This window comes from Staurois parvus, unplaced genomic scaffold (genome assembly GCF_062004578.1).
Source record: "Staurois parvus isolate SC_StPar_1 unplaced genomic scaffold, SC_StPar_1.0 ptg000758l, whole genome shotgun sequence".
In the NCBI taxonomy this organism is placed as follows: Eukaryota; Metazoa; Chordata; class Amphibia; order Anura; family Ranidae; genus Staurois; species Staurois parvus.
In genome coordinates, this window is record NW_028318554.1 from 1,667,864 (window position 1) to 1,694,008 (window position 26,145).

A 26,145-nucleotide genomic window follows, 5' to 3' on the forward strand; every position below is an offset into this window, starting at 1 on the left:
ATGTCTTTTTAACCATGTGATATCCCTGCAGTTTCCGCACCCGCAAACACACTGCAGGCTGAGATACATGGGACGCCATTCAGAATTAATTGCAACCCCTTGCTACTCGTAAGAGCAGTGCGATGTGGTTGCGGGGGTAGGAACAGGTGCGATTCCTGTACCAGACCCCAGACTGCGGACAAGTGTGAACTTAGCCTTGTGGTTGGAAACGTTATGACACTTCAGTCATTTTTCGAGTCATTAGAAGAAGCTCTCTCCAATAGGGCACACGTTGCACTGTATTTCTTTTTTTTTTACCTTTCATCTTCACCCCCATTCTTCTTTCCATTTTGCTAATATTTCCTCCTACATGCCCACATGTAATTGGCATGACAAATGCAGTATGAAAGCACACCAAATGAATTTCAGATGTCTGTGTACACTAGCCCTATAGAGTTATTCCCCGAAGAATGGATTTTTTTTACAATACTTTATGTAGTTTTTAACTGATGAAGGTAGAAGATATACATTATAATAGGTTTAAAAATGTTTTGAAATAGGTAAGATTCTACGGTGCGAAGAGAGGAACAGGAGGTGCCAAGCTAAGTGCCATATGTAACAGTAACGTCTAATAGTAGTAATAAAAACACTCACAAGAGCAAGAAATAAAAAAAGCTCATCTGTGTTATGGATGTAAGACCACTCTGACTCTGTTCTGTAGGATATCACCAGTGTGTTAGGGGTGACAACAGGATGGAAAAAGCCTTGGGTGCAGTGTGCAGTCTTCCTAGGATGTGTGGGAGGATGGTGGAACCGATGGACGGCGTCCATTCCTGGGAGAAGCAGGAAATGGCCGCACAACCAGCGTGGAACGCACCGGCGAAACATATGTCCTAGGAAGTCTCAAAGGGTCAGATGTCCAGATTACACAGAGAAAAGCAGCAGAAACAACAGGCTACGCGCTCGGAGCATTTATCTCCTTCTACAGGCCTCATTTTCTATGGTGCAACCCTAAACCACATGGGGCATTGGTAACGTGAATGAGTCCATAAAGTCCAAAAATATCATCAATTAGTCCATAAGATGTACACCATAAAGGCAGCTCCACCAAGAATGTGTAGTGGGGCCACTGCTGTTTCCCTTTTAAAGAACTGTTTCCCTTTTAAGACTTCATGTTGTCAGAAAGGGTTTGATTGGCTCAGCTCTCAGCAGTATTGGAGTGTTTGTGGTGGTTGCAGTTTCATCACAGAGGCAGACAATGGAACTTTATGCTGCAAAGGACTACAAGACCAGGATGCTTTGCAAGGAGGAAGAGGGGGAGGAGCCACGTGTGCCTTGGCAGAGGACATGTGGGAGCTAGTCTGCAGCCCCTACTGTTGAAGTACACTGACACTGTTTCCAGAACAGCAGAGGTTACTAACGACAACGGTTATCTACAGCAGCTGAAGTCAGGAGCAACTGTGATCATTGGTACCAGTCACCCGCGACGGCAGTTACCGACAGCAATGACATCTCCCACCGCAAAGAGAGGTCAGAGTGTTGGAAATCACAGAGGAGGCGTGTGACCATCCCAGGTGAGGCACCTCAGAGATTGTGCAGCACTGACAATTGACAACAGGAGAAAACTAGCCAGAGAGACAGAGCCCCATTCATCATCTTTTCAAGGAGTTAACCCCTGGAGACTGTTCTTCTTGGATGTGGTGAGCAACTGCTAACCTGTGACATGTCAGTCCTTAAGAGCGCTCCACCAATTCACTAACACAGGCCTGTGCAACACATAGACTCATACAGTGTTACAATCCTACAGTATACAAGTGAATTTGGGACTGAGCCTAAAGAGACGTCAGTTTAGCTGGGGACATATTGCTTCTGTAGTTGCGGGGGGTTAATTCTGATCTATAGCTATACCGCTATATACTGTACGTATATACATGAATATTGTGTTTATTGATGTTATTGTGCCAATTCTAGAAGGTTTGTGTATTCACTGCATTTAACTGCTATTTTCAAGTTAATTTGCAGTCTATTTGCAGAGCTTTACCTGTCTTATTAAACCTGTTATAAAACATCCCACTGGTGTACTGGTGTGCTGTGGATCCAATATATATATGGTTCATCACTAAAGTAAGGACAGAAGTGCCCGTTAATTCCAGCAGCTCCTTCGGGGGTGAGTGCTACACGTGGGGGTCTCTTCTGGGATACCTTCTGGTCCCTGTGACAGAGTGATAACCACTTCTACTGGCCAAGCCGCCATGATGGATTCTGCTACCGCAGCCAAGTGGTGTGAAGAGCAAAATGGCAGGTTTGGGCTCTGTGTAATTATGTATCTCTCTGGTGCCACCTGGACAGAGGAACAAGTCCAGAATGTACAGTCAACTTTAGTACCTGATCAGACCTGAAAGTTGATCAGGCAGCCTCCACTACTTATGCTCTGTTAGAATGGAAGAGAAGGATCCCAACCTGTTTCCAGGGGTCTAACATACAGTTGCCAGGGGACCTTGAAGCCCAGCTTATACAGACAAGTACGCTGGATGAACACCCTGAGATTACTAGCTCAAAAGCGTCAGAATCAGGAATATCAGATACTACTTCCACTCCAAAGACAGGGTTCCCTCCTGCTACATCTTTCACTGATATGGGAAAGCTGGTGGAGACTTTAGTCCAAAACTCAGCTGCGTCCATCAATTATGGATATCACAAGCTGGGATTCTATTCCGAGAAGGTCTCTGTGCCACCTGGGGAAGAGGAGTATTAAACCTGGATGGAACAGCCTATCCAAGCGATAGGAGAATGGGATGTTCCAGAGGCTCAAAAGAAACAGCGAATTGCTGAGAGTTTGAAAGGTATTGCAGCAGAAGCCATTAGAAATCTGAAATTCAGTCAAGAGTCCTGTACAGCTTATTATCTTTGTAGCAGATATTTAAGAAGCGCCAGAAAATACAAAATAAATCAAATAATAAGCAGCACCTCTAACCAAAAAAAGTAAAATAGTGTACAAATAAAAAGTGCGCTAATTATTCACAAAAAATGCAAAGATAAATCATAAAAATATAAATAAATTCATAAATATAAACATAAGTCCAGCCACCATAACAGTGATAGTCCAATATCAACGTAATGTCAATCTTGAAAACAAACACCCATGTGCAAATCCGACACCAGATGAAATGAATACACTCACCAGAGCTATATGCTGATTATATTATAAACCAGCATGATAGCATTTTGCTCTGGGAGCGATGATCTGCAGGATATCCCAGGAGAGGAACAGCAACCAATAGTGATCCAATCAGCACATATGGAACAGCTAAGCAGCAAATGGTCTTCCAATAACATGGGCAAAGCTCGAGGAATAAGAAGAGATATGATGGTGCAGTACGTTTAAAACCAGTAAAATTTTATTAGTAAAGTATTAGTAAAGTATTGCACTCACAAAGAAGGTGTCTAGCCATCGGCTACGGAGAAAGCTACGGATTTAATCTACCTGTTTGAACATTAATTTCAGCGGGAATCTGAACAGTTGTCTGAGTATGTTCGACGACTAAATAAAATGCTGTATCAGGTTGTACTGGAGAAAGAAATAGAGCCTACAGATGTAGACCAAGTCAGAATGAAACAGATCCTGAGAGGTGCACTGAATTTAGACCCTATCTGGATTCAGTTGAAGACTTTACAAGGAGGTACTTCACTGTGATACCCTGAGCTTATCAAGAAGGTACGGGAGGAAGAGGCCATCTTGGAGGAGAAAAAGAAAGGATCAGGATCTACACTGACTACAGAGGTCCGAACGGTCAACGTGTCCAATGACAGTTCAGAAATAGACCTTTTGAAGACTCAGATGATGGAGCTGATGACATTACTGTCCGACAGGATTGCCACATCTGAGGGGGAAAAGGTATTGAAACCCACCCAGGCAGAGAGTACACAAAATGTTCCTACTAGAGAACACTCTCATCCAGTGGTCTGTTACATTTGTGGAGGCGATGGTCACTATCAGCATGATTGTTCCAGTCCACCCAAGCCACAAGAAAATCAATAGATGGCGGGAAACTCCAGAGGGCCCTGGTGAGGGAGCCAATCGGGTGCCCAATTAAGTCAGTTCACTCCAGTTCCCAAACTGTAAACAAAGGGCAGGTGGGGCCCAAATCTTTGTATTAAGTCTCATCTAAAGCCTCAGTTAGGCTGCCCAAGCTATTCTCTGATGGTCCCAAATCATAGGGAATCAGCGCACACCAAACTCAAAACCATCGGAATAGATAGCCACGGAAACGCACACAAAACAAAAGAGGGATTCAAGCCCAAACAGCCGAGCAAACCACACCAAAGCAGCCAGGCAGGTTCTCTGACCAGCTGGTGGGCCCTTCTCCCATAGTGCCTATTCAGGTAGAGGGTGTATACACAAAAGCCCTCTTAGACTCTGGCGCCCAAGTGACATTACCGTGATTTCTATGATAAACACCTGAGACACCTGCCTTTGTGGAAATTAGAAAGTCCAGAGATCTGGGGTATAGGAACTAAGAAGCTCCCCTACGACGGATATCTCCCAGTCAAGCTTGAATTTGTTGTAGGACAGCCAGTGACTTCTGTCACATTGGCCATTGTATGTCCACGTCCTCCAGGGGCAACTCGGAGTTCCATGATTGTGGGGATGAACACTGACTTAGTTCAATGGTTACTCACTCCTCATGTCTCAGAGAGTGAGACTGCAGCTGAAAGTGTACATCCCGCATTGCTCTCTCTATACCAGAGGTTGATTCAGAAACAGAAGGTTCCAGCTGAAGGAGTGGGAAAACTATGGAAGTTGGACAGGACAGAAAAGGTTTTGCAACCAGGTGAAGTAGTGTGTAAGCGGGCTTCAGTTAAATTGAATTGGGACCAACCTGGCCCTTACGTTGTCTTTGAAGGTGACCCACAGACAAAAGATCTTGGTTTGGAATTGATTCCAGAAATCATTTCGATGAAGGCCTTTACGGAGAGCTAATGGAACGGTTCCTGTCAGTGTTCTCAATGTTACTGATTCTCCAGTGAAGCTGTGGGCCCGAATGATGATAGGGCAAGTGAACCCAGCCACACCCATCACACCACATGATACAGTGGGGGAAGCTGATGAAGAATTATCAGAGGAGCAGTTCTATCCAAAGGGCTCTCCTATGATATCTGAATGGAGAGAATGGACCAAAACACAAATTGGAGTGGAGGAAAATTTTCTCTGCAAATGAGTTCTATGTGGGATGTGCAAAGAGTGCAGAGCACAATATTCATCTACAAGAGTGTTGTCTGATCATAATTATTACAACAATTATTATGACAGAAACCCAGCTGAATACTTGTAAATATTACAATGAACAACAACTCTCAAAGTCCCATTTAAGATACTTCATATCAAGTATAGAGATACTACACCGTCCAGCATATGTCCGATCTATAATATGAACCTCGGTAGCTTCCATGCATGCAATAATGTTTAATAATGTGCAATAATTAAAAGAGGTATAGACTCCAGAGAGAGAGATATCACTCCCCACCCCCGGTACAAATCATTAGTAATACTTTATCTGGAATATGCAGTTCAGCTTTGGGCACCAATTCACAAAAAGAACATTGGGGAACTGGAGAAAGTGCAGAGAAGGGCAACCAAACTGATAAGAGGCATGGAGGAGATCAGCTATGAGGAAAGATTAGAGGAACTGAATTTACTCTCTCTTGAGAAGAGGGGGGATATAATCTCTATGTATAATACATAAGGGGGGGTATGACCTCCATGTATAATACACAAGGGGGGATATGATCACCATGTATAATACATAAGGGGATATGATCTCCATGCATAATACATAAGGGGGGATATGATCTCCATGTATAATACATAAGGGGGGATATGATCACAATGTAAAATACATAAGGGGGGATATGATCTCCATGTATAATACATTAGGGGGGATATGATCTCCATGTATATTACATAAGAGGGGATATGATCCCCATGTATAATACATAAGGGGATATGATCTCCATGCATAATACATAAGGGGGGATATGATCTCCATGTATAATACATAAGGGGGGATATGATCTCCATGTATAATACATAAGGGGGGATATGATCTCCATGTATAATACATTAGGGGGGATATGATCTCCATGTATATTACATAAGAGGGGATATGATCCCCATGTATAATACATAAGAGGGGATATGATCTCCATTTATAATACATAAGGGGGGATATGATCTCCATGTATAATACATAAGGGGGATATGATCTCCATGTATAATACATAAGGGGGGATATGATCTCCATGTATAATACATAAGGGGGGATATGATCTCCATGTATAATAAGGGGGGATATGATCTCCATGTACAATACATAAGGTGGGATATGATCTCCATGTATAATACATAAGGGGGGATATGATCTCCATGTATAATACATAAGGGGGGATATGATCACCATGTATAATACATAAGGGGGATATGATCTCCATGTATAATACATAAGGGGGGATATGATCACCATGTATAATACATAAGGGGGGATATGATCTCCATGTATAATACATAAGGGGGATAAGATCTCCATGTATAATACATAAGGGGGGATATGATCTCCATGTATAATACATAAGGGGGATATGATCACCATGTATAATACATAAGGGGGGATATGATCTCCATGTATAATACATAAGGGGGGATATGATCTCCATGTATAATACATAAGGGGGGATATGATCACAATGTAAAATACATAAGGGGGGATATGATCTCCATGTATAATACATAAGGGGGGATATGATCGCCATGTATAATACATAAGGAGGGATATGATCGCCATGTATAATACATAAGGGGGGGTATGATCTCCATGTATAATACATAAGGGGGGATATGATCTCCATGTATAATACATAAGGGGGGATATGATCTCCATGTATAATACATAAGGGGGGATATGATCTCCATGTATAATACATAAGGGGGGATATGATCACCATGTATAATACATAAAGGGGGGATATGATCTCCATGTATAAATACATCAGTGGTTCATATAGTGAACTCGGTGTAGAGTTATTCACCCTGAGGTCATCACAGAGGACAAGGGGGCACTCTTTATGTCTGGAGAAAAAGAAATGTAATCTCCAAACATGGAAATGTTTCTTCACAGTGAGAGCTGTGAAAATGTGGAATAGACTCCCTCAAGAGTTGGTTGTGGCCAGCTCAGTGGATTGCTGTAGGAAAGTCCTGGATTATTTCTTAGATACACAGAATATAACTGGATATAACATTTATAGGTAAAGTTGATCCAGGGAATATCAGATTGCCTCTCGGGGGTCAGGAAGGAATTTTTTTCCCAGCAGGAGCAAATTGGATCATGCTTTGCTGGGTTTTTTTGCCTTCCTCTGCATCAACTGTGGGTATAGGATTATAACTTTTTTTTTTCTATGAACTGGATGGACTTTTGCCTTTTTTCAGCCAGACTAACTATGTAACTCTATGTAATAATGTGAGTTATGATCTATACCTGTGCTCCCATATTATTGACAGGAAAAAGCTCCTCTCTCAGCCAAAATAACTTCCCTTGAAATACAGTTTACTGGAGGGTTTCTGATTGGCTGACAAAACACTTTTGATCTTACATGAAAAGACTTCACTTGTCATTATTATTATTATTACATTACATTGAGTTTATATAGCGCCAAAGGGTTTGCTCAGCGCTGTACAATAGAGGGGGGGACAATACATGAAACATTACAGCAGCTACGAACAGCACACGAGGGGTAAGAGGGCCCTACTCTTTCGAGCTTACAATCTGGGAGGGAGGGGGTAGTGGTACAGGAGGAAGTGGCTGTGGGGGATGGAGTGGTAGGAGGAATGAAGGAGAGCAGCAGTTAGGTGAGGGTGGGGTAGGCTTCCCTGAAGAGGTGGGTTTTCAGGGAGCGCCTGAAGGTGAGGAGGGAAGGTGACAGTCTGATGGATTGGGGTAGTGAGTTCCAGAGGATGGGGGAGGACCTGGAGAAGTCTTGCAGACGTGCGTGTGAGGAGGAGACCAGGGAGCAAGATAGAAGGAGGTCCTGTGAAGAGCGAAGGGTACGGGTAGGGTGGTACTTGGGAATCAGGTCGGTGAGGTAGTTAGGGGCAGTGTTGTGAATGGCTTTGTAGGTCAGAGTGAGTAGTTTGAATTTGATGCGTTGGGCGATAGGGAGCCAGTGGAGGGAGAGGCAGAGGGGGGTGGCAGAGGTGGAGCGGCTGGTGAGGTGGATGAGTCTGGCAGCTGAGTTCAGAATGGTCTGAAGCGGGGAGAGTTTGCACTGGGGTAGGCCGGTGAGGAGGGAGTTGCAGTAGTCAAGGCGTGAGATAATCAGGGAGTGCACAAGTAGTTTAGCGGTGTCTGGGGTAAGGAAGGTGCGTATTTTGGCGATATTGCGGAGGTGGAGCCTGCATGTGTTTGTCAGTGATTTGACATGAGGTTGGAAGGAGAGGTTAGAGTCCAGAATGACCCCAAGGACTTTGGCTTGCGGGGCGGGATTGATGGTGGTGATGTTAGTAGTGATGGATAGGATGGGGGGGGGGCGCGGGCAGGAGGGAAGACGAGAAGCTCGGTTTTGGAGAGGTTGAGTTTGAGGAAATGGAGCGACATCCAGTCAGAGATGTCGTTTAGGAGGTGAGTGATGCGGGCGGAGAAAGTGGAGGTGAGGTGAGGGGTGGAGAGGTAAATTTGAGTGTCATCAGCATAGAGATGGTAGTTGAAGCCGTGGGAGTGTATGAGTTTGCCAAGGGAGGAGGTGTAGATGGAGAAGAGAAGGGGTCCAAGGACAGAGCCCTGGGGGACCCCAACAGAGAGGGGGAGGGAAGGGGAGGTGGCACCATTGTAGGAAACGCTGAAGGAGCGTCGGGATAGGTAAGAGGAGAACCAGGAGAGAGCGGTGTCTCTGATGCCAAGGGAGAATAGTTTATTAAGGAGGAGGGGGTGGTCAACTGTGTCGAAGGCCGCGGAGAGGTCCAGGAGGAGGAGGACAGAGTAGTCGCCTTTGGCTTTGGCGGTAAGTAGGTCGTTGGTGATTTTGAGGAGGGCGGTTTCGGTGGAGTGTAGGGGACGGAAGCCGGACTGTAGTGGATCAAGGAGGTTGTTGTCAGTTAGGTGGGCGCTTAGGCGGTTGTAGACTAAGCGCTCCAGGAGTTTGGAAGTGAGTGGCAGCAGGGAGATGGGTCTGAGGTTGTTTGGGTCAGAGGGGTCCAGGGAGGGCTTTTTGAGTATGGGGGTGATGTGCGCATGCTTTAGGGGGGAGGGGAATACGCCGGTAGAGAGGGAGAGATTGAAGATGTGGGTGAGGGAGCAGATGAGGGAAGAGGGGGGTGACTGGAGGAGTCGAGAGGGGATAGGGTCTAGGGGGCAGGTAGTGAGGCAGGCTTCAGAGAAGACCCTGGTGACTTCCTCAGTGGTAGCGGGGCTGAAGGAGTGCAGAGCTGGTGGGGTTACGGTAAGCGGGGTCTTGGGTGTGGAGGGGGGCAGTGCGGTTGCGAGGTCAGAGGAGGGAAGAGATGAGGGGGAGATAGGGGGGGGGAGGCTAGGTGGGGAGGTAGATTGCGAGTTGACTATGTCCTGACGGATTGCATCAATTTTATTGTGGAAATGAGTGGCAATCTCATGGGCGGTGAGTGAGGTACTGAGTGGAGGAGGGGGGGGAGAGAGCAGGGAGTTGAAGGTGGAGAAGAGTCGGCGAGGGCAGGAGGAGAGGGTGTTAATCAGGTTTACGAAGTAAGCCTGCTTGGCGGCGTGGAGGGAGGAGGTGTAAGTGAGGAAGGCAGATTTGTAGAGGGAGAATGAACGGGGGGGACCTGGTTTTGCGCCATAGTCTCTCCAACGCACGACTTTTGTTACTAGATAACAATGGAGGTTACTATAGTGTTTATCAGATACACAAGTCATCCTTTCACCACTTACCATGAATTACCCCCTGGAGTCTATTTACCATCAATAAATATTTCTTGTGTGGTCAAGTCACATTATTTTCAAGCTTAAACATGTACACAATGTACCCTTTGAAATGTCTAACTAGATAAACAGGCTATTCCCCAAATACCAAGGTGACCTGCATACAATTAACAAAGCAAAGAGTTCTTTGGATGTGTAAAGTGGTTCCAAGAATGAACAGTATGTGTTTCAATATCTTCAATATATATATATATATATATATATATATATTTATTACACACAATATACTACATATTCCCCCACGTGAATAATTTCTTTATGCAGAACGGATTCATAAATAGTGAACATATAATCATATCAGGGTTGCATTGTGATTTGAGGTATTGAATGCTTCATAATGGCTCATATAAAATATGAAATTGAAACTGGTTACATCTCTCTTCAACAGTCTCTAAAATATCCCCGTGAATCAGTTATTCGATAATATGACTTTAGACCATGACAAGCACAGGATTTGGTAAACATCAGTGGCCCATATAGCTGGAAGGCCTATTCCATGGCTTGTAGTTTGTTCAGTGTATCCCACCACAGTCATGAGTATTGGGTAATGATAAGCTGACCTCACAGTCCAGTCCTGGGTTTGACTTTAGTACATGAGTCACCTTTCACCATCTTAATTGCTTGGTCCACTGAAAGTAATTGCTCCAATCCACATACATCCAGGATTGTCTCCATTCAATGCACAGGGGTTTTCATTTTTAAAGATTAATTGATAAGTTGTAACAATTTTCATCACAAATCCAAAATGAAAGTTCCGCCAGCAGTGATTAGCTTTCACCATTTTGCTGTAAGCCGACCCCACATGGTCTTCAATAGAGCAGTTACTGTGATCATTCAGCATATAATTCCACTGAACAAAATCCTAAAATGGTTTAGTATCACCTTGACATTTATGCTTATCAGATCATCTATCCAGACAAAGCAGCAGAAGAAATTCTTGCCAGTAACTTCACCATGAAAGTAGAAAGTTCCTTACATCCATACATGTCATAGACTTCAGCATATTATAAACAACTGATTCAATATAATTCAAATTCTGACTGGAGTGATAACTTTCACTCATCCCTCTTATAATTTTAGAGAAAGCCTCCCAAAGTAACTTATTCTACCCAGTCTGAGCATCCGTGTGCAAATACAAAGCCATTTTGTAGCATCTCACCTCAGGAGTTACATGTATACAGATGGTTTTAAAATGATTATCAGGTTTAAATGCCTCTCTCTGGTTTTAAAACAAAGATCAAGAGATAAATGATAATGAAAATAAGAAAGAAAAGAAAAAAAATGAAAGAAAATAGCACAATGTAGAGTCCATTGTTGGATGACAATTGAAAGAGTCCATTATTAATTAATTTTATAGAGGTGTTAAATGCAAAATAAGACATTTGCTTGTTCTCCCCCGTTAGCAAAACAGGTTCTCATACATTTCTCATCCTTCTGTCTTTCACTTATAAACCAGTATTTCTGGTCACACAGATTCACTCATCTTCAACACCTGAAAGACAAGAAGTTCTCAAACAAACGTTTTATTAGCCAAGTCCTTCTGAAGATAAAACAAAGTCCTAATTCACCCCCACTGCCATAGAGGTCTAATTTGCATTCAAAGACAGATCTGAAGGTTATTCACCTTCTGCTATATCTACATTTATGACACCTTGTACTCTCCTCAACTGTTTGTGAAGATTTGCAATCGCTTCCAATCATTTATCATGGTCTGCCTTCATTTTATCATATTTCATTTTCAAATGGTCATATTCCTGTTTCAACTGATAAAATGGTATCTATGTCTTTGATTTTTGTTTAATATTTTGATTATTATTATTATTATTTTGATTGTTTTGCAAATTAGGATCACAATTCTTTGACCTGGTAAATCCCCCTTGGCTGTTTGGATTATTTGTCCTAAACAATGTGGCTACATCAACTTTTACAGCCTTCTTGTCTGATTGTCTCCATAAATGATCTGCTCTTAATAACATGTCATTTAAATCATGAGGATTTGGGGTAACCAGTAAAATATTTTCCTGGACATCCTCACACAAAGCACCTAGAACCATACTCCTGTGTACCAAGCCTCCATGATCAAATGCAGAACTATTACCAACCAACATTTCCATGATAGTAGCTATCCTATTCATAGGGAGATTCATTCAGCATTTGTTTGCTCCTCCTATGAATAATAACATCAGAATGTATACCATACAATACACACAATAATTCCAGTAATATAGCTCTTGTTGTTAGAGGCTGAATACAGATCTGTTTAATTCTAAACCAAAGCCCACAACCTATAGAATTTTGCACAACTCTTTCTACATCAGATGGATCAGAGTGTACATATCTCTGGATGCTGCAAGTCACAAAATCTTTTTAAAAATCTGTTTAAATCATGTCGAGGAACCATTCCTATTTCTTTAAGAATTGTGTCTAATTCTTTTGGTTTTAAAGGTTTCATTACAAGCCGTACTTCACCGGGATTATTACTATTGTTGTAAACTGGGGTAGTCACAGTGGGTGCAGCTGGCAACAAATTATCAGATTCTATATGAGATTTTTTATCATTTCTTGGTTCTGGGAGGACGTCATATGACGTCCTCCCACTCTTACCGCGCATGTGTGGCTCCGGGGGCGCGCAGCGCGGTGATCAGTGGTGCACTGTGGCCCTATATCTGATCACCCAGGACCCTGCATACACTAGATCTGGTCTCCTCAGACCCTGCATTCACTATATATCTGGTCTTTCAGGACCCTGTATTCACTACACCTGGTCTCCCCGGACCCTGCATACACTATATCTGGTCTCCCCAGACCCTGCATACACTATATCTGGTCTCCCCGGACCCTGAATTCACTATATCTGGTCTCCCCGGACCCTGCATTCACTATATCTGGTCTCCCCGGACCCTGCATTCACTATATCTGGTCTCCCCGAACCCTGCATTCACTATACCTGGTCTCCCTGGACCCTGCATTCACTATATCTGGTCTCGCCGGATCCTGCATACACTATATATCTGGTCTCCCTGGACCCTGCATTCACTATATCTGGTCTCCCCGGACCCTGCATTCACTATACCTGGTCTCCCTGGACCCTGCATTCACTACATCTGGTCTCCCCGGACCCTGCATTCACTATATGTGGTCTCCCCGGACCCTTCACTCACTATATGTGGTCTCCCCGGACCCTGCATTCACTATATCTGGTCTCCACGGACCCTGCAGTCACTATATCTGGTCTCCACGGACCCTGCATTCACTATATCTGGTCTCCCAGGACCCTGCATTCACTATACCTGATCTCCCAGGACACTACATTCACTATATCCGATCTCCCCGGACCCTGCATTCACTATACCTGGTCTCCCCGGACCCTGCATTCACTATACCTGGTCTCCCCGGACCCTGCATTCACTATATCTGGTCTCCCCGGACCCTGCATTCACTATATCTGGTCTCCACGGACCCTGCAGTCACTATATCTGGTCTCCCCGGACCCTGCATTCACTATATCCGGTCTCCCCGGACCCTGCATTCACTATACCTGATCTCCCAGGACACTACATTCACTATATCCGATCTCCCCGGACCCTGCATTCACTATACCTGGTCTCCCCGGACCCTGCATTCACTATACCTGGTCTCCCCGGACCCTGCATTCACTATATCTGGTCTCCCCGGACCCTGCATTCACTATATCTGGTCTCCACGGACCCTGCAGTCACTATATCTGGTCTCCCCGGACCCTGCATTCACTATATCCGGTCTCCCCGGACCCTGCATTCACTATATCCGCTCTCCCCGGACCCTGCATTCACTATATCCGGTCTCCCCGGACCCTGCATTCACTATATCCGGTCTCCCCGGACCCTGCATTCACTATACCTGGTCTCCACGGACCCTGCATTCACTATATCTGGTCTCCCCGGGCCCTGCATTCACTATATCTGGTCTCCCCGGACCCTGCATTCACTATATCTGGTCTCCCCGGAATCTGCATTCACTATATCTTGTCTCCCCGGATCCTGCATTCACTATATCTGGTCTGCCCAGACCCTTCATTCACTATATCTGGTCTGCCCGGACCCTGCATTCACTATAGCAGGTCTCCCCGGACCCTGCATTCACAATATCTGGTCTCCCAGGACCCGGCATTCACTATATCTGGTCTCCCCGGACCCTGCATTCACTATATCTGATCTCCCACAGTACACAGAACATGGAAGTGCAATTATTTCAGTAAATATAAACTGCTAAATACATTTTCTCATCAGCAGTATGTTGCAGTCTTGTGACTTCTATCAGTGTCCAGCAGAGCACTGGTTAAAGCTTGTAGGAGAAGTTTTCATTCTCCCCCAATTATCCTATGAGGCTGCATGACCCCTGACCCTGGACAGTGCTGATTGGCCCTGTGCTGATCACTATCCCAAGAAAAATAAAAAACCCTCTAGCAATACACACCAAACTGAGCATGCAGAGTTTGCCCTCAAGGCTCTGTACTATCAGCAGATGGATTGCGGACAGTAGAAGAAGGAGAGGATCAGAGAAGACAGGATCAAACAGCCTTTTTTACACAATGCAGAGGATAACCCCTTAGGTTCCACAGTGAGTATAACAAGCATGCTTTACTGCATATACAGACTGATTGTACTGTTGTGGGTTTAGTCCCCAGAGGGGACGCAACCCCCCCTCCACCACCACCCCCGCCCCCATCGGTACCCTCACCAGCCGCTCCGGAGGTCCTGCCATCGCCCAGGAGGAGTACTGGGCACCCTGTCCCCTGCGGCCTACTAAGCCTCGCTACTGCCCAACACCTGCACCAGGATGCCGCCGTCCGTGCCAGTGAGAATGGAGCTGCCACCACCGCCTCCCCTACCTACAGCCGCCGCAGAGAGAAGGGAAGCAGCAACCACCCCCAGAGGGTAAGCCACCGCTACCAGATCTGCTTCCCTGCTCCCCACCGTGTACCACACAGCCGTGCCCCTGCCACCGCACAGCCCCGAGCCCCGTCCAATCCGGCGGAGGCGAGCCTGCCACGCGCCCTGCAACACCTACAATCGCCGGACCCTACCACTCCCACAGGCGCTGGGCCCCTTAGCACCCTCAGTCGCTGGCCCGCAGCATCCACATGCACTGGCCCACAACACCCACTGACGCCAGGCCCTACTGCACCTACCAACGCCTAGCCCACTCCACCTCCAGACGTCAGCCTACACCACCTCCTGACGCCGGGCCTTCAGCACCCCCTGACGCTGGGCCTTCAGCACCCCCTGATGCCGGGCCTTCAACACCTCCTGATGCCGAGCCTTCAGCACCTCCCGACGCCGAGCCTTCAGCACCTCCCGACGTCGGGCCTACAGCACCTCCAGACGCCGAGCCGTCAGCATCCCCAGACGCCGTGCCCTACAACACCCCCGACACCGCGCCCTACAGCTCGTCCAGTCGCCGAGCCACTGTACCCACTGATGCCGTGCCACAGCACCCACGGACGCCGGCCTACAGCACCCACAGACTGCAACTAGCCAGCTGTTGACCCAGCCGGCTCTTCTCCACTTTCAACTCCCTGCTCCCCCCCCCACCTCCACTCAGTACCTCACTCACCGCCCACGAGATTGCCAATCATTTCCAAAACAAGATTGACGCAATCCGTAAGGACATTGTCAATTCACAATCTACCTCTCCACAAAGCCTCCCTCCCTCCATCACCCCCTCAACTCTCCCCTCCTCTGACCTCGCAACTGCACTGCCCCCCACCTCACCTAACGTCCCGCACACTATAACCTCCCCAACACTCCACTCCTTCAGCCATGCTACCACTGAGGAGGTCACTAAGGTCTTCACTGAAGCCCGCCTCACCACTTGCCCCCTGGACCCTATCCCCTCACAACTCCTCCGGTCACCCCCCTCCTCCATCATTCGCTCCCTCACCCACATATTCAATCTCTCCCTCTCTACTGGCGCATTCCCCTCCCCCCTAAAGCATGCACACATCACCCCCATACTCAAAAAACCCTCCCTGGACCTCATTGACCTGAACAACCTTAGACCCATCTCCCTGCTGCCACTCACTTCCAAGCTCCTTGAGCGCTTAGTCTACGATCGCCTAAGCACCCACCTCACTGACAACAACCTCCTTGATCCACTACAGTCTGGCTTCCGTCCCCTACACTCCACCGAAACCGCCCTATTCAAAATCACTAACGACCTGCTAACCGCCAAAGCTAATGGCCACTACTCTGTCCTCCTACTCCTCGACCTCTCCGCGGCCTTCGACACAGTCGACCACCCCCTCCTCCTTACTAAACTACACTCCCTTGGCATCAGGGACTCTGCTCTCTGTTGGTTCTCCTCTTACCTTTCCCAACGCTCCTTCAGCGTTACCCATAACGCTGCCACCTCCCCCTCTCTCCCCCTCTCTGTTGGAGTCCCCCAAAGCTCTGTCCTCGGACCCCTTCTCTTCTCCATCTACACCTCCTCCCTTGGCAAACTGATACACCCCCACAGCTTCAACTATCACCTCTATGCCGATGACACACAAATTTACCTCTCCACCCCACACCTCACCCCCTCACTGTCCGCCGGCATCTTCCACCTCCTAAACGACATATCAGACTGGATATCGCTCAATTTTCTCAAGCTGAACCTTTCCAAAACCGAGCTCCTAGTTTTCCCCCCAGCCCGCGCCCCCCCCCCTCTCCATCACGACACCCTGGACTCAAACCTTTCCTTCCAACCTCATGTCCAATCACTATCAGATTCATGCAGGCTCCACCTCCGCAACATCTCCAAGATACGTATGTTCCTCACCCCAGACACTACTAAACAACTCGTACACTCCCTTATTATCTCACGTCTGGACTACTGCAACTCCCTTCTCACCGGCCTACCCCAACAAATGCTATCCCCACTCCAGACTATCGTGAACTCAGCGGCCAGACTCATCCACCTCACCAACCGCTCCACTTCTGCCACCCCCCTCTGCCAATCCCTTCACTGGCTCCCGATTGCCCAACGCATTAAATTCAAACTACTAACTCTGACATACAAAGCCATTCATAACGCTGCCCCAAACTACCTCACTGACCTGATACCCAAATACCACCCTACCCGTGCCCTCCGCTCCTCACAAGACCTCCTACTCTCTAGCTCCCTGGTCTCCTCCTCCCACGCCCGACTGCAGGACTTCTCCAGGACTTCTCCCATCCTCTGGAACTCCCTACCCCAATCCATCAGACTGTCACCTACCCTCCTCACCTTCAGGCGCACCCTGAAAACCCATCTCTTCAGGGAAGCCTACCCCACCCTCACCTAACAACCGATCTCCTCCACTCCTCCTACCACTCCATCCCCCACAGCCACTTCCTCCTGTGCCACCTTCCCTCCTAGATTGTAAGCTCGAAAGAGCAGGGCCCTCGATCCCCTCATGTATTGTATTGTTACTGTATTGTCTCATGTTCTGTCCCCCACTATAATATACAGCGCTGAGCAAACCTTTTGGCGCTATATAAACATTGTATAATAATAATAATAATAGTCCCCAGTCACACCAGTGCAAATTTTAATGTGATTTGATAGTTTCAAATCGCATGACAAGTCACACCCTATTGTTTGTCATATCGGTGCGATTCTGACGCCGCACCGATTTGCAGAGTACTTCATGCACTACTTTTTGCAAGTTCAGGTGCGACTCGCATAGACATTTGTACATGAAGTTGCACAGATGTCTTCCAAGTGGCACCTGAAGTCAGACTGACATCCGACTTTGAAATTGTGTGAACTCAAGTGAAGTCGCACGATTTCAAAGTCAGATTTGGTGTCACCGAAGACTCTGTAACACGTTAATATCAGCAATGGTCTTTGCTATTTTTATTTTCACAATATTTAAATAATTTATTCATACTTTGTAACAATCCTCTGACAGTGTGCACTGTGTGAAATATAATAGTTTTAGGGCATTTTGGATGAAATGTTTTTAGTGAAACAGGTAAGATGATAAACAGATCTTCAATCCTCTGTATCTGCCCCACGTGGGAATTTTATAATCAAACCATACGGCCATTAGGGTGACTGTCCATAGACATGCTGCTATAGGATCTGTTTCATTGTATTTGTAATTGGCTAAGGCTGTGTGTCATTGGACAGAACCCCTCCCACTTCTGCTTCAGGGTATAAATTCAGGACAGCAAAAGCTGAAACCTTCACTGAGCATCTCACAGATCAACCATGAAGCTCCGTGTGGTTGCAGTCTTGCTGTGCTTGGCAGGTATGACCATGGGAGGCAAACAAGGCACCTGTTCAGGGGGCACTTCTCAGGGGGATGGTGCTGCTCCTCAGAAGAAGTCAATGATGTCTCTACAGCAGAGGAATCCAGTGAGGAGTGGGAGTATCAGGCCTCCCCTGGACACTGCTGTCCTCCAGGATCATCTCTCAGTCCTGGCTCCCCACCACCATTGAGAGCTCCAACCCTCAAAGCAGCCTACAGCCTGGCCGGGTTCACTGCATGCTGGGAGTTGTAGTCCTCCCCCCACCTCTGATCTGCCGCCTCCACAGGAGCGAACTACAATCCTGGCAGGGTGTACAGGGGAAGGACTACAACTCCCAGCATGCAGTGCTGTAGGCTGCTCTGAGGGTTGGAGCTCTCCGCAGTTGATGGTGGTGGGGAGCCAGGGCTGAGTGATGATCCTGGAGGATGGCAGTGTCCAGGGGAGGCAGGGATCTCTGTCACAGAGAGGGAAGGGAAATGAGACTGTGAGGAGGATATATACTGGCAGTACATGGCTGCCCCCCTCGGTCCCCACCCCTCCACCAGGCCTGGTGAGTGATCTCCATCCTACTCCTGTGTATATCATGTATACTATGGGGGGGGGGGGGGGCTGACAGACTGATCAGAGACTGCCAGGTGACTGACTCATGCCACTGACACCTTCCTGCTGCTCATACCACTAACTGACACTTCACAGGAAGATGTGGCCGACCAATAAGTTCTGCCCAGCAAATATTGGTGCACTAGAGACAGTGGGGGTGCACTGGGAAAGGGGGGGGGATTTTTGTGTTGCCTAGGGCAGCACAAAACCTAAATACACCACTGGGTGTGACATTTAATTGTCCTATACAATAGTGTTCTGTTTTGTGTTGTGGTTTTTGTTTCTAATGGTGTCTATTTAAAAAAACATCCATTGGACAATTGTCACAAGCATTTTCCTCATCTTCTCTAATACTATAGACTTCCTATGATCACCAGCTCCATCTAGTGGCCAAAATGTGTTATATATCCTAGTTGAGGTGTTTAAATATACTGCATTTTGGCCACTAGATAAAGCGGACGATCATAGGAAGTCATAGTAGAAGAGGAAATATGGGTAAAGTGTAACATTCGTGCAGCCTGAGCAAATGCTTCATCCATTGATGAATGTTTTATAAATAGACCTTTAAGTAATGCTAATTAACAATTTTGATTTAATTTGTAAAAATACTCAATGGAAATGCAATACATGGCTGCTTGGCTTCTGTGGGAAGTGGAACTTTTGACCAATGTTGTTACGAATGGAAGATATAGAACATCCCTATTAATGTCTTTTTGAAATCTCTGCTTTTTTCACTGCTCTGCTGTATATCATAACAAACTGGATTCCAGGCAAATGTAAGACACATAATAATGCAAATTTGTATTAATCCGGGCTTTTCCTTCTCAGAAGTCCAAGTCACCCCTTGTCTCTGCCCCGCACCATCCCTTGGTTCCACCCCTTACCTACCTCCCAGTGCCACCCTTTTTAGAGAATACAGAACCAAATCTCAATTGGTATGGAATTTGTAATAAGAAAAGCAGCAAAATAGATCCCATGCAGCCAGCAACAATAGACCCCCCCCCCCCCCCCCCCAGCAACAATGGACCACCTGCAACAGTAGAGCCCCCACCATAAACCATAGACCTCCCTAGCGTCATTAGACCCCCTTGCAGAAATAGATCCTCTCCAGCGACAGTAGATCCTCCCAGCAGACAGAATCAATGGACCGTGCAGTACACCCCCCACCCCCCCTTGCCATTTCATCCATTCAGTGCTGGAGATTCCCCCACGTTCCAGCTGAAAAGACCCTGATATTAATAAATTTCATTTATTTTCCAATGCTATTTGACCTGATATCAGCCATTCAAAGTCCCAGCAGAGCTTGGACTGGGAGAGGGGCTGTACAGCAGAGCTTGGACTGGGAGAGGGGCTGTACAGCAGAGCTTGGACTGGGGGAGAGATAAGCTTACAAAGGAGCCCGTTAGCTCTTCTGCAATGTCCATGTGTTGGCAAGAGATAAGCTCATCAGTCTGCTGCTTCTCCTTTACTGTCCAGTCAAAGGCTGAGAGAGGGACAAGAACTTAACATGTTAACTGTAGCAAAGAAAAAAGTAGGTCTTCTGCCCTGCCAGCTGCATGGCAGAGCTGTGTAAATCTCAGATCTGGGTGAACAGAGCTACATATCCTTTGGTAGGTAAAAAGCTCCTTTATATTTCATTTGTGTTTAGAGCCTGGAGTTCAGCTCCAATCTGCTGTTGTAGTGGATGTACAATAAATGGTTCTATTCTCAATCTTTAACTGCAGTTGCCTTTGATGACAAGATTGTTGGAGGTTACATCTGCGCCAAGACCGCTGCTCCCTACCAGGTGTCCCTGAACTCCGGGAACCACTTCTGTGGGGGGACCCTGATAAATAGCCTGTGGGTGATCTCTGCTGCTCAATGCTACAAATCGTAAGAGCAATTTCTCTCCTTTAAATCCTGTGTTTTTTCCTGTTCAACAGTCGTCAGCATAGCTCTCTGCATAAATACACGGTGCTCAGGGGTGGGGCTAGGGTTGTCTCCCTGTGGTAGGTGGTGCTGAAGTGATGACATCAGCATAGTTCTTGGCATATATACAGAGGTGCTCAGGGGTGGGGCTAAGATGCACTGCAATCACACTCTATCCTTAGTCCTATTGGTTGAATGATGGGAACACTGAGGCCATCTTGTGGTAAAGATACTGTAGGCCGCAGATTGATACTTTTGTTTAGGGGGCCCAATAACAAATGCCCAGAATTGAAGCTTTAATCTTCCCCAATTACCTTATTTAACTGCTAAAATTGAGCCCCTAAAGGCACACTGGTTCTATGTAAAAGACATGACGCTACATAAAGGAATAAAGATCATTTTAGCATGTGATAAATGTGTTTTTTTGCTAATTTTTTTTCAGGAGCATTCAGGTCAGACTAGGAGAACATAACATTGCCGTGCAAGAGGGCACCGAGCAGTTCATCAACTCTGCCAAGGTCATCACACATGGAGGCTACAACTCCCAAACTCTGGACAATGACATCATGTTGGTCAAACTCGCCAGGGCAGCCTTTATCAATTCCGATGTCAGGACCGCACGCCTACCCTCCGGCTGCGCTGCCGCCGGTACCAGCTGTCTGATCTCCGGATGGGGCAACACTCTGAGCAGCGGAAGTAAGTCACAAAGTATTTCCTAGTTCTGTGGACATCTAAATCTTGGAAAGTATCATACTTAGAAGATTTTTACTCTGTACCCAGGTCACCAATAACACTAAATAGTGTGACATCTTGGAAAGGTCAAACATGGAAGATTCATTCTATGCTGACCTATATTTTGTTTTATTTCCCTTTTTAGCTGATTATCCAGATCTTCTGCAATGTCTGAATGCCCCAATTTTGTCTGCTAGCGAGTGCCAAAACTCTTACCCTGGTGAAATCACCAAAAATATGTTCTGTGCTGGCAATCGGGCCAGTGGAAATGACTCCTGCCAGGTAATCTGACTTTTTTTTTTTTTTTTTTTGTATATTTATCTGTGAGTAGGGTAGTACTGAATCCTCAAATGTACAAGAATATAAAAAAATGGGAAAATCAGGTTTTGAGGTACCAGAGACAACCAAATATATAAGATAATATCACAAGATATACATAGGAGGTTTCACTTATGTGTAGTGCTTACCAATGAGTTCAGTCAAGCCTGGGAATACGGTTTTAGGGCTATTGAGCCCATTTTTTTTTTTTTTTTTTTTTTCTTTTAAATAAAGGTTCCTTACATCAGGATTCCCACACAGAGGGGTCAGCTTTACACAGCATTTAAAGAAAAAACAGCCTCCTGGCTATTTAGCAGCTCACCTTGTGCTACACAGCTCTCAGCCTGGAATACATTTCAATCCAGAACGCAACACTATGCTTCTGCACCACTGAAACGCCAGTTGTCAGCCTGGTCATGCAGACGTCTGCTCCCTGTAGTGCTGGCCTATGCCCTGGGCAGGTGACTTCCTGTCTCCTGGGTGTGGCCCTGAATGGCCGACAACCCCTTGATTATAAAGGCTGTGTGCGCCTAGACACACAGCCTGCTGGTCCTCAGTAAAACTTGGAACTTCATCCCTCCAAAGACTCCTTGAAGCCTCTAAATTCCAGAACCCAATGCTAGAGTTGCAAAATACAGAGAAAAGTGAGACCAGTTTTCTCTGCTTAGAGCACCCATTCTGGAGGACCTCAATCTGTATTAATGAGAACCCTGTGTGCCTATTTTCATTTACTTCATTTTCTGTTTCTTTTCAGCGATAGATCACGATTAGACGTGATCTATCGCTGGCTGCAATCAGCCTGCAATAGATCACTCTAGCAGTGATCTACTGCTGTAGCTACAGGCTAGACATAGGTGTAACCGCTCTGTGGTGGCCTCTATACTCAGGAATTGCTGTAATGCCACTGTATTCCCCATGTAAACACAACAGTGAAGTGTTTCCATTCATATCTACAATGTGTTCCTATTTTAGGTACTTGTATAGTGCTGTCAATTTACGCAGCGCTATATATAGATATATAGATATAGATATAGATTTACATTCACATCAGTCCCTAACCCTCAAGGGGCATACAACCTAAGGTCCCTAACTTACATCATACATACTAGGGCTAATTTAGACAGGAGCCAAATTTACCTACCAGCATATCATTGGAGTGTGGAAGGAAACCGGAGGAAAGCCACGCAGGCACTGGGAGAACATGCAAACTCCAGGCAGGTGGTGCTGTGGTTGGGATTCGAACAAATGATCCTAGTACTGCCAAGCGGCTAACCACTGCCTATCTGTCTGTATGATAATCGAAAGGCTAGGAGCTTATAGTTTCAGCTCCTGGCCTTACTGCTGTGCCAACATTGGCACTGACAACTGGTGGTTTTAGTTTCAGTGCTGTCAGGATCCCCAAGAGCCACTGACACCAGCACTGGGGATAGTAAGCCACTATCCCAGCGCTGTTTTAAAATGGTGGATGGAACTTCAGCAGTTTGAATTTAAACTGAACCTTCAGTTTAAATCAACTAAATACATTCCATGTGCACTCAAACTATGTTTAAAGCCCAACTTTCATTCTTTGGACAGTCACATCCTGAATCAAAAACCTTGTCCCCTGCCAGCATAATGTAGAGACAGTCCCTTCCCTTGTGGGGAAGCAGTGGTCTTTATGCCGAAGTCTCTGACATCCTCTGAGTCAGACCTAATTCTCCAATCAGCAGGGAGAATGAGCTTTGCTAATTACAGGTCTGATCCCGCTTGGGTGTAGAAGACCTCTGCAGAGGGACCATTACTTCCCCAGCAAGGGCCCCACTCTGCAGATGCTGGCAAGGGATAGGCATTTCTGGTTGGGCTGTGACTGCTTTAGAAAGAAAATGAACAGAAGACAGTGAACATCTTTTGAATTTGTTTACCTCTGGAATATATTTAGCTGCTTTAAACTGAAAGTTCAGTGGGCTTTAAGTATTAAACAAGATATACCACGGGTTAGCCTTTTTTCAACAGTTTCAACACAGAAGAACCTTTTGAAATACGTTTCTGGTCTCAGGGAACCCCTGCTAGAAATGACTATACCTACAACTCATGATACATTCATGTGATGGTCAGTGGGAAGAATGTTCCTTACACTTGTGGTTATTGGAAAGAATTACCCCCTTTTTAGATATCTAAAAGATCAATGGTGTCAGCAGGAACCTATCTGAGAGGTAGAAATTGCTAATTGCCCAAAGAACTGATGGCAACCACTGGAGGAACCTTATGGCTCCATGGAACCTGCCACAGGTAATTGTTCTCCCAAGGAATTTGCCCTGGAATGAGATCATTTGCCCAGACAGCACTGCTGCAATGATTATGCAAACTCCATTAGTTTTATATCTGCTAAAAATTAGATTGTTCTTTTAAATTCGGTTTACTAATTTGTTCAGATCAAATAGTAATTTTCAATCTGTCTCCTCAGGTTGACTTTGGTGGTCCCGTGGTATGTGATGGACAGCTCCAGGGTATTGTCTCCCGGGGGTATGGCTGTGATCAGAACTACTCCTGTGTCTACACCAAGGTCTGCAACTACAACTCCTGGATCTTCAGCACTATGGCTGCCAACTAAACCTTTATCCAGAAGGATCCTTTCTAATGATCCCAGAAACAAATTGGAATTGCTATCTGCATCAATGAATAATAATGGCCTAAACTATGGTGTGATTTTTCTTTGATATTTAACCTATAAATAAAGTTTCCAATAAGGGTCAGATTGTGTTTAATGTTTAGCTCCATTCAAACAGCTAAATACACGGGTGAAAAAACATTCAAGGGAGCCCTCTTACAAATTTGTCAATCCAGTCCTGAGGTTAACACAGGAGTGCTGCACAGCCCTGTCTGGCAAGGTAGGAGAATTGATTTCTCCTAGCTGCAATTAACATACAGGTTTTGTCCCTCCTCCAGCCCGTGATTGGACAGTGAAGAAGCAGCAGACTGATGAGCTCATCTGACTGGCACTCTGCTGTCTCCTCCTAGAAATGTCCTTTTAGCACTACAAGCAAAGTGATTTGCTGCTTCTCACTCTCAATCTGAGCTCTGCTGTACATGGGTGGCAAAAGCTTAATACCAAAAAAAAGTATATATAAGTATCTAAATATCTTGCATTAAAAAAAGCACCTAAATTAACATTTGTCACTTTAGTTAAGGGACACAAGAACTGCAATTCACCTGACCTATGGTGAGGCCTAGTACTGTAGTCAAACCACATGCAGACAGAGACACAACTTTAGTCCCTGCATCTATGGGTGACTCCTTAGGAACCATCTTAAAACATGAAACTTGGGGCAATGATCCAGCTTAAATTGAAACATAGGCAACAATTAAAAGAAGGAGCTCCATACTCTAAGTTAGTAAAGCAGCTGCTGAAAGGGCTTAAACTGAGGGTTTGATATCACTTTAAAGGGTTACCCTAGCTATAGGAGACAGTTATAAAACATAGTCCTTACTAATTCCCCCCCCCCCCCCTCGGCCAGTGTTGAGTATCTGTTGGAAGCCAGTGTGGGGGCTCAAAGTTTAAGCTGGAGAACTCTAAACAGTGTTTTGCAATCCAAGCAAGGGGGACACGCTTCAAATCCATGGGGGTCCCAGAAAGGGGTAGCACTGTCCATTTAAGCAGAAATTTGACAATGGTGGCCAAAGACCTCTCACCACTTCAGCTTCTATCACAAAGGGCCCTACCCGCTCGAGTGAAACAGTCACTGGATTTTGATTGTAAGCAATTCTGGCAGTCCCTGACATGTCAGTAGCAGTTGGATATTTGGAATAATCCTTGGTCGCAGTATCTCCACAGATTTCCAGTGGTAGCCCCAAGCAGGAGGGCTCCCACATTTAGCAGCAGACCTCATGTGCAGTGATCAGGGTGGCAAGACGTCTCTGGAGCAGACAGCAGCCATGGTCTCAAAGCGGCAGGGTTGGGTTTTAGGAAGTGTACCACAGGTTCTTCCCCCCCCCCCCCCCCCCCCCAAGAACCCTTCCCAGAATAAACATCAATTTATAAGAATTAGACAACAGGTGTACCCAATAGACTACCGGGGTTGTATATATTTTCCATTTTTGTACTCGTAGTTGTACAGCTAATGACAAATGATCAGCCCCAGTTACTGCACCTTCACACCTCCAGAACACCCCAATTATTGTACCATCATACCTCAGATCACCCCATTCCCTATACTTTTACACCTCAGATTACCTGAATTCCTATACCTTTACATCTCAGATCACCCCAAATCCTGAACCTTCATACCACAGATCACCCCAATTCCTGCAACTTCACACCTCAGATTAGTCCCAGTTCCAATACTTGCTTGCTTGCACCCGAGATGGTCTGC

At 45.9% G+C, this 26,145-nt stretch overlaps 1 protein-coding gene across 1 annotated transcript; it reads left to right on the forward strand.

Annotated features, from left to right (window-relative positions):
* Window positions 1-18,128: 18,128 nt before the first annotated feature.
* Window positions 18,129-24,528, forward strand: LOC149444969 (trypsin-like). The gene is made up of 5 exons (XM_089654370.1): window positions 18,129-18,237; window positions 20,563-20,710; window positions 21,189-21,442; window positions 21,624-21,760; window positions 24,240-24,528. Exons 1-5 carry the CDS (start codon window positions 18,198-18,200, stop codon window positions 24,384-24,386), a joined length of 726 nt encoding a protein of 241 aa, XP_089510496.1. The 5' UTR covers window positions 18,129-18,197; the 3' UTR covers window positions 24,387-24,528.
* Window positions 24,529-26,145: the final 1,617 nt, after the last annotated feature.

Bases quoted from the DNA above. Each gene is read 5' to 3' on its own strand.
- LOC149444969 (XM_089654370.1), top strand. From the start codon at position 18,198: ATGAAGCTCCGTGTGGTTGCAGTCTTGCTGTGCTTGGCAG. The intron at 20,711-21,188 runs GTAAGAGCAATT...ATTTTTTTTCAG, and splicing joins GCTGCTCAATGCTACAAATC to GAGCATTCAGGTCAGACTAG. The intron at 21,443-21,623 runs GTAAGTCACAAA...TTCCCTTTTTAG, and splicing joins CAACACTCTGAGCAGCGGAA to CTGATTATCCAGATCTTCTG.